This window comes from Octopus bimaculoides, chromosome Z (assembly GCF_046866305.1).
Source record: "Octopus bimaculoides isolate indiv1 chromosome Z, ASM4686630v1, whole genome shotgun sequence".
NCBI lineage: Eukaryota > Metazoa > Mollusca > Cephalopoda > Octopoda > Octopodidae > Octopus > Octopus bimaculoides.
The window spans coordinates 11,907,829-11,917,828 of NC_142944.1; the positions used below are offsets into that span (position 1 = coordinate 11,907,829).

The following is a 10,000-nucleotide window of genomic DNA, read 5'->3' on the forward strand; positions in this document are numbered from 1 at the left end:
GTGTGTGACCTGTGGTCACTTCTTCCTTTCTCACTCCAGCCAGCATAAAGACAAGACGAAACTACTATTTCTCCGTCCAGCTTCGTCATATCACAGCGTTCGATGTTTCATCGCGTACGGCCTTTAATGTTGTTTTCACTGTCTAATTTTTCCTGTCTTGGTTTGTGTTTGCTACCTTGGAATCCTCTTTTTAGTGGGTTAATTCACTTCGCAGGAAGAGCTATTCTAAGATCGCGTTCTGCCTTATCTTCGAAACGCCTAGTTTAGAATAGAGGCAGCTGCTGAAGGAAAATTTCCATAAGTGGCTCGTCTGTTTTCCTATGTGTTCCTTCTGTTGTCTGTAAACAAAGTCCGTTTTTGTGCTTCCTGTTCCCGTTCCTTTTTCTGACGTCCTGTGCTCGGATATGCATCTATATATACATGTAGATGTAGGTATGTGCATATATGTATGCATACATGTAGATGCTCATATATCATTTGCATTATATATATATCGGTTCGGCAGAAGAGACCTGTAGAGTAAGTGTCCGGCTTTAAAAAGTACTGAGGTTGATTCACTTGCAAAACCTTTCAGGGCGTTGCCCCAGCATGGTCGTAGCCCCATGACTGAAACAATAAAATATGTACTGAGACTGATTTGTTCAACTAAAACCCTTCAAGGTGGTGCCCCAGCATGGCTACAGTCCAATGACTGAAACAAGTAAAAAATAAAAGATTGATTGAAAAACTCCATAATGAGACTTATCACCGAAGTCTATGGATTGGTAAAATTCTTCGTTTCTATTTTAATTTGGTTTTAAGAAGTTGAATTAATTTTGTCAAAATGATATAATCGTGTTAAATTAGTATTTGTCTGGTAATTAGATTTATACCTATATATAAAATTGAACTCCACTTACTTTGAAATACTCAAGTGACTCTAACACTCGGTCATGTAACGGTGTTGAATAAACGCATGCTGCTGAAAGTATGTTCAATATTTTTGTCTTTTTCACCACATCTTTGTCCGCTAACCCTAGAATAATAATAATAATAAAAATAGAAGAAAATAAAAATATTTAAGAAAACTCAAAATATTTTAGGTTCGAATCACATTGGAAAATATAAACTTTATCATTATGAAAAGAATTTTTAATTCAACATTTTATATCCATGTAAAAGTTACGTAGAAATATTTCGGGCGTACTTTCACATTAACAGATAGGCTGACGTACTTAAGCATGATTTAATGTTCGAACTCAGAGAGAAAAAAAAATACTATTAATTATTTTACTAACTCAGTATAATTTTTGTTTTCTGGCTTGTTCGCAACCAATAATGCAGTAAATGGATGATCCTCCCCATGATCCAGTATCAATATCCTATTACAATATTCTTAATTTACTTGCCGTTACCTATATCGAAAGTGAAAGTAGCCAGAAACCTTCCAAGATTGACTACTTGAAATCACGGACAAACACCAAATGCAACTATTAGCAAACCAAAGCCTTGCAAGTGGATTTGGATGACGAAAACTGAAAGAAGCCTGTCATACACACACTCTCACACACACGTATGTATATCTCTATGTGTGTGTGTCTTTGTGATTGTCCCCCACTTGACAACAGTTGTTGGTGTGTTCACGTCCACATAACATAGCGGGTTCGGCAAAAAGAGACCGATAGAATAAGTACCAGGTTTTTACAAAAAAAAAAAAAAACCCAAAAACCTGGGAGTCGATTCGTTCGACTAAAAACCCTTCAAGCTGATGCCCCAGCATGGCCGCGGTCCAATGACTGAAGTCGAAGATAAAACGATAAAGATAATTAACTAATCTGTTTATATTAAGAGAAAGAGTTTTACATTGCCATGGCTTCAAAAACTGGGTAATTTATATTAGTGACAGCGAATGTAATTATGCTGCTTTTAAAGATATCTTTTAAGACAAAACGTCTCTGCAATATTGATCGAGAAAAACAAAGTTTACATTACGTATTAAAATAAGGTACTATAGGTGCCATAAGTAGTCTGTACTACATGGCAACATATTTCCGGTATTAGCTAAGACTGTCAGAAATGCGTAAGAGCGGTTAAACACAAAACAGATATAACATATTCTGAATAAAACCCTATATCTAATATATGAACCTGCTAGAAATACCAACCAAATATCTCAAGATTTCTTATCATTAAAAAGATAAAAGAAAAAAAAAAGAGAATTAATTTAAATATTGTAGTCATGGATATAGAAAAACAAGACGGACGGAGAAGTTTTCATTATAAGTTTCCTAGCAGCAAAATAAATAAACAAATAAATAAAAGTCTACAGAGTAAAGTATCTATGTCCTAATCTTAAACGGAATTCATTTTGCAAGATTTCTAGTTTCTCTGCCCACGTGCGTGTATGTGTGTGTATACATGTATGTGTGTGTATGCATGCATGTATGTATCTAGCTAACTAGGTCTCCCTCTCACTCTCTCTCTATCCATATTTATCTAATATTCATCCATCCATCTATATCCGTCCGTCTTTCTGCCTGCCTGTCTTGTGTTTGTAAATCTATCTCTCAACACAGTCACACACACACACACACACACACACACACACAGTCACACACACACACACAGTCACACACAGTCACACACACACACACACAGTCACACACAGTCACATACACACACACACACAGTCAAGCACACACACAGTCACGCACACACACAGTCACGCACACACACAGTCACGCACACACACACACAGTCACGCACACACACAGTCACACACATCTTACGCAATCGCCGTATATATTTGTCTGTAATGTGTATAGACAGACATGCATACAAACAGCTATGTAAATCTGTTTCCTTTGTTTTTCCTTATATATTGAAGAGAGAGAGAGAAATGTGTTGGAGTACTCCACCCCAAGCCCACCGCTTGACAACCAGTGTTGGTATGTTTACGTCCCTGCAAACATAGCGGTTCGGCAAATGATACCGATAAAATAAGTATCAAGTTTAAAAAGTAAGTACTGATGTCGATTTGTCTAATTAAACCCTTCAAGGTGGTGCCCCAGCATGGTCGGAGTCTGATGTCAAGAACAAGTAAAATATAAAACAGTTAAAACACATTTATGCATATTAACTGCCAATAATGCACACGCGTTTCTCTTATCACACACAAATATACACGCTCACATAATCGATAACATAAATCGCTAAATTAAAAACCTTTTTTACAACCAACAACCTCCTTCCATTCTTCCGAAGCTCAATGCGAGAGAACGGTACCACAATACTAACTTGTACGACACTTTATTCAACCTATTGAGATATAATTGCTGTTCTTTGGTTCAGTTTTCTATAAGCAAACAACGGATTTCTTCTTCAGCTGGATTAGTTGACGGTATAATTATACGCATAGCGTTGCGTTGCTTTTTTACTATTTAACATACATAATGATGTCTAACAACGTTACGTAACAACAGGCTATACACATCAACACGCAATTTAAAAATGTTCACATATATAGGGAAAATACATAAAGGAAAGATGTACATAGATGTTTGTACGCGTTTCTGCCTATACACATTACACACAAAATATAAGTGATTGCGTATGATATGCGTGTGACTACACTTTGTGGAGTGCGTGTGTAGGATGTATGATGTGTCTTGTAGCATGTATTCGTGTGATGAACATTTGTGAACATATTGTGTATCTGTGTGTGATATACTGTTGCGTGGGTGCGTACACCTGTTTTAAGTTTTGCGACTAGTGTTACTAAATTTTCAGTGAGAAATATTGGTTTTATGCAAGAGTTTAGTTTTGATTGATATCAAAATCAATTCTGAAGGTGACTTTTTTCGATCTACAAAAAAAGTATTAATTTTTTCGCACATGCATGTACTTATTCTTATCAGCATCAATTTATTTCATCGAAGTACTACAGATAGCTACCAAATGTCACTCAAATCTCTTCTTGTCACCTTATATGAAGAAAGAAAGAGCACATCGGTTAGCTAGTTATATATATATATATATATATATCTATATATATATATATATATATATATATATATATATATATATATATATATATATATATATATATATATATATATATATATATATATATATATATATATACATATGTACATACTTACATATATATGTACACATGCATATATGGGTTCAGAACATCAAAAATCGTAAACAGCATGAAAAACGACAACATGAAATACAAAAACATGGAAAACAAACTTTTTTGCGGACAACGAAAGAAACAAATAGAAAAACGAGACAGGCAACATAAAGAACAATCCCTTCTTCAGTTGTCCACTGTTTTATCTACTCCGCATTTCGAATACGTATATATAATTGAAACTCAAGAGGAGAGTACTATTTTATATTTTAGAGATGAGGAATTATGTACATTATTTACAATGGACAGATAGGTGTCCGCACCTTGTTTGTTGTTACCACAACGTTTCGGCTGATGTACTCTTTAGCCTTCATCAGGGCATATAGCGTAGTGGTTAAGAGCGTGGGCTAACTAACTCCAAAATTCCGGGTTCAATCCCAGTTAGTGACTTGAATAAATAATAACATCAGCAAAAAAATACCTTTGAAATGAGACCAGAGTACCCCATTAGTCAAATAAAGGGTTGGGTTCGAAATTTCCCCAGGACACCTGATGAAGGCTGGAGAGTACATCAGCCAAAACATTGTGATAACAATCAAGATGAGGACACCTATCCATCCATTGTAAATAATGTACAAGTGGAGAGTGGAGATTTATTCACACACACAAACGTATACACACGTTAGTATTGTAATAGAAAATTGTCGGGTTGGTCATAGCTGGAACGTTCTTGTTCAGTGGTTTGTTCAGAACTGATTATACTAAGACAGTCAGGTCAAAAAGTATAAATAAACCCATCCACAAATAATATATAATGGTAAAGGAAAGTTTTTAAAAAGCCATCTCTTTTGAGACTTGAATTCCGTGACGAATTCAAAAGATTCCTAATGAGGAAATGGTGTTTATTAAAGCGTCTAACATTGGCGAGAATGAAGGGTTTTTTTTTTATCGTCCTCATACTTCTGTGAGCCTTCTAGAATGATCGTAGAGAAAGAGATTTATCTTCAAACCAGAGACTTAGACCGAATGCTAACAACAGATCGAAATACACCAGAGACTTAGACCGAATGCTTACTATAGATCGAACTAAACCAGAGACAACCAAAACCAGATGACGGTTACAAGCTGAACGATGGATCATGAATCGTCGTGGAATTCCGTTGGTAACGACGACGAGGGTTCCAGTTGATCACAGCCTGCTCGTGAAATTAATGTGAGCACACCAAAGACACGTGTACCCTTAACGTTGTTCTCGGGGAGATTCAGGGTGACACAGAGTGTGACAATGCTGGCCCCTTTGAAATACAGGTACAACAGAAAGAGGAAGAAAGAGTGAGAGAAAGTTGTGGTGAAAGAGTACAGCAGGGTTCGCCACTACCCCCTGCTGGAGCCTCGTGGAACTTCAGGTGTTTTCGCTCAATAAACACTCACAATGCCAGGTCTGGGAATCAAAACCGCGATCCTCTGGCCGCGAGTCCGCTGCTCTAACCATTGGGCCATTGCGCCTCCAACGGATTATGAATACAGTTCAAAGAATCAAATTAAACACAGTAAAGCATTTTTTTCCCGGTGATTTACCAATTCTGATTTTGTGTCATTACTATCACAAAATGCCAAATACTTATTCTTCTCAAATATCTAGACATGAACATCGTCGCTAGCTGAACAGACTGGACAAGGATGTCGGTTTCGATTCTCAGGTGGAACTACTTTAATTACTATATGTGAAAGGGGTTCATTGCTTACACCGATGCTTCTAAGAGATCGTTCAACGTGCTAGAAATAGTAGAAAGAGTAGTCAAATGCTCCTCAAATTACACTGTATTTTTATTAAGGATGTATTTGGGTAATGTCATCACAGGTTCTTTGCACATCGGAAAAAGACGGAATGATCACAGCTGGAACGCTTTTGATCATAAGTGCTTTATCAGAAATGAACTGAGGGTAAATACTAGGAGCAGCAGCAGATCGATGAAGAAAGAAACAATAGAGAACGTGATCGATCTAGATGCTAGAAATAGCAACTAAATATCCTGAATCGCATCATACGACAGTTGTTATCAAATAACAACCAAGGAGTACTTCAGCATCGCAGATTTTTTAAGAATATAGTTTAACGTTTTAGACAATGCTAACTAATGCACGTGTTGCGCATGCACACGTGAGTGTATGTGTGTGCATGTGTGATGAAAACGAATTCATAAATTTGTTTTCTACATGTATGATTAATAAGGTAAATTAAAAATAAAAACGGTTTTAAAGTCTAAAAAGGAAAAAAAAAAATGAAAAGAAAAAAATGGAAAGCTTATGTTATTTAGATTTCCGTGTAAAGTGCTGGCACTAAATTATTTCTGTTTGATCTCCAGTGCACCACGAAGTCAGAGAACTATTGCTCAGCCACATTAACAAAGGAAGTACACTGAGGACAATATAGTCGTAGATAAACATAGAAGATAAGATGTTCAAAGGTGAGCTGGATCTTATTCAAAACGGGGGCACCAGTATTTTCTTAACGAAACACTTTGAAACTTGGGACACTGGTAGAATGTGTCATATAAAACATCATTTTCTCTTAGTCTTCTTAACAAAAAAACGTACATCGCAAGTTATTTCATGTTAAAGTTGTCGTATTTCTGTAATTTCAACCAATGACTGACGTCCATTCAGCCGTAAAGATTAAGTGCTGACTACGTAAACAAACGATTCTCGCGGTGATAACATTATTATTTCCTTGTCAAAAAATGGCTGAAGCATATTGGCAGAAGCTAATAAACCTTTCTATTATAGGCACAAGGCATGGTTTTTGAGGGAAGGAGCAAGTCGGTTAGGGTTAGGGTTAGGGAACACGAACACACGTGTGTTGCCTCTGCAAAATGTCAGAAGTAATGGAGATTAAATACGCTTTACACCGCTTAAAGTGCCAAAGGAGTAAGTGTAAACAGCTGAATACTTGTCAGTGATTGGTTGAAATTATCGAAATAAGACAATTTTTTACATGAAATAAATCCGAATACAAAATTTTTTTTCTGTTCTATAACACAAAATAGATAAGTATACGAAGTTTGAAAGTCTTTCGGTACCAAAAACACTACGTAAAACATTAATGAAAACTGGTGCCCCCGTTTTGAACTAGATCCGGTGAGCTTGTATATATGTGTATATGTTTGTGTGTGTTTATCGATCTAGTTCTGTCGCACTGAATGTTGTTCTGAACCTTCCTGGAAGAATATTAAGCGTGTCCTTCAACCGCCATATCAACTATTAACTACATCAACCAAAAACTACTATAACTACTAACATCAACTACTCATATGCAATAATAACAAACGAGAAGCTACTACTGCCACTACTACTACTACTACTACTACCACCATCACTCTTACTACCACTACTACTACTACTACCACTACTACTACTATAAGTACTACCACTACTAGTATTAGTTCTACTACTACTACTATTAGTTCTACTACTACTTCTACTACTATTATCACCACCACCCTCCATCACTACTACCACCATCACCACTACCACCATCACCACCATCACCACTACCACCACCACCATCACTACTACTACTACTACTACTACTACCACCACCATCATCAGTACTACTACTACCACTACCACCACCACCATCACTACTACTACTACTACTACCATCACCATCATCAGTACTACTACTACCACTACCACCACCACCATCACTACTACTACTACTACCACCACCACCATCATCATCAGTACTACTGCTGCTACTACTAATACTACTACTACTACTACTACTACTACTACTACTACTACTACACATCCTCAATTTCTTATTTTTCCTTTCCACAACCAACCCTTTTTGCTCGTCCTTATTTTGTGTTTTTTCCTCCCCGATATCGGGATCCTCACATTTCCCCGGATAATATCACACTTGACAACAAAGTCAATAGATAATGCTTTTAAATGCTTTCCATTTTATGGGGTTTTCTATTTTTTCTTTTTCTGTGTGTTTTTTTTTGTTTGTTTTTTTTTTATACTAAAAGACAACAAAAAAATTCCTTTATATTATTTCTTTTACTTTCTTTTCTACCTAAAACAGATGTTAAAACAACCGGCAGAATAATTCGTACCCCCACAACACATACACACACACATTTTACCTGTAACGACACAACAGTTTCTCTCCTTACCTAATCCCGTTTTCATTTATTTATTTGCTACACAGGTAAGCTTGCATGTATGTGTATGTGCGTATATATATATATATATATATATATATGTATGTGTGTGTGTGTGTATGTATGTATGTATGTATGTATGTATGTGTGTGTGTGTGTACGTATGTGTTTATCGATCCAATTCTCTCGCACTGAATGTTGTTCTGAACCTTCCTGAAAGAAAAGAAATACCTTTTCTGACACTGTCGCATTCTATGCGGCACCAGCTAGGCAGTCAGTCAGCCTGCTAACCAGCCGACCAACCAGCCAACCAGCAAATGCAAGCTACGCTTGCATTATGCTCCCTCATCACAAAGACTTTTCTACTTGCAGGGTTTGTTAGCTTTTACAGTTCGTGAGACAAGGGAGCCTTCATGTGAACACTCAATCTGTGCTAAAAGTAGCAACCAACTCACCCCTCAAATGATAATATCAGCCTAAAAATGGCGGAAGGCTAACATATATTTTTATAGATGCAGTACAGAATTTTGTCAGTGAACAGGTCGCGGTTTCAAAGCGACGAAAATATTTTGGCAAATTAAATTTAAATGTTGAAGTGAATCTAACAGTTTTTGTGTGTTTCTTAAACGGCTTATAAACACCTTCCACGCTGCAATTGTTTTTGTTTCAGCATACCTGATCTCAGATCAGGTCACTTGCTATGCAAGTACATCTCCGTCCGTTATATATATATAATGACGAAGCAGTCACTGTTGATAGATCAGTACCCTCCAGGGATTGACCAACAATTTTCTGGTCATCATACTTTTTAGCTTATGTGTGTTTTGCTTTCCCTGCGCGCGCACACTTTGGGAGAATTGTGAATTCGCAAATGTTTTATTTGCCGTTATTTATAAATTCAATTGTTCATATGTCATTAATTCATAACTCACTAATTTACGAAATTTGTTATCCAACCTAATTTATTCATACTGCTAATGGGTGATACGTCAGCATAACCAGAGTGAGCAGGTTGGAAAAAGAGCAATCTAGCCAAATCGTTGGAGTTTTGGACCAAGATAATGTTGTTTTTTTTATTACATATTTCCTATCGATGTATTAGCTAACTTCCTTCTTGTAAAGATGGTGGCCTAACGCCGAAATTTGAGATGATTATTCGTCGCAGAGTCGGTAGAGCATCGGGGGAGGAAAATGCTTTGTGATATTTATCCCGACTCTTTATGTTCTGATATAAAAAAAAAAGGAAAAAAGTAGTAATTAGGCGTAGGAGTGGCTGTGTGGTAAGTAGCTTGCTTACCAACCACATGGTTCCGGGTTCAGTCCAACTGCGTGGCACTTTGGGCAAGTGTCTTCTACTATAGCCTCGGGCCGACCAAAGCCTTGTGAGTGGATTTGGTAGACGGAAACAGAAAGAAGCCCGTCGTATATATGTATATACATACGCTTTGAATTCAAATTCCGCTGGGGTGGACTTTGCCTTTCATCCTTTTGGGGGTCGATAAGTTAAGTACCAGTGAAAAACTGGGGCGGGAGGAGGCGATGTAATCGACATTTCCCCCTCTCACAAAATGGCTGCCTTTGTGGCAAAATTTGAAACTATTTTTGTAATTCTGTAGATGGCAGAATCGTTAGCACACTGGGCGAAATGCTTAACGGTATTTCGTCTGTCACTACATTCTGAGTTCAAATCCCACCGAGGTCGACTTTACCTTTC

At 37.0% G+C, this 10,000-nt stretch overlaps 1 protein-coding gene across 1 annotated transcript in view; it reads right to left on the minus strand.

Annotated features, from left to right (window-relative positions):
• Positions 1–10,000, minus strand: part of LOC106875212 (uncharacterized) — a 188,616-nt gene that overhangs the window by 93,691 nt on the left and 84,925 nt on the right. The window contains exon 2 of the mRNA XM_089365498.1: positions 900–1,015. Coding sequence (XP_089221624.1) covers positions 900–1,015 — 116 coding nt within the window. The remainder of the gene's footprint in view (positions 1–899; positions 1,016–10,000) is intronic.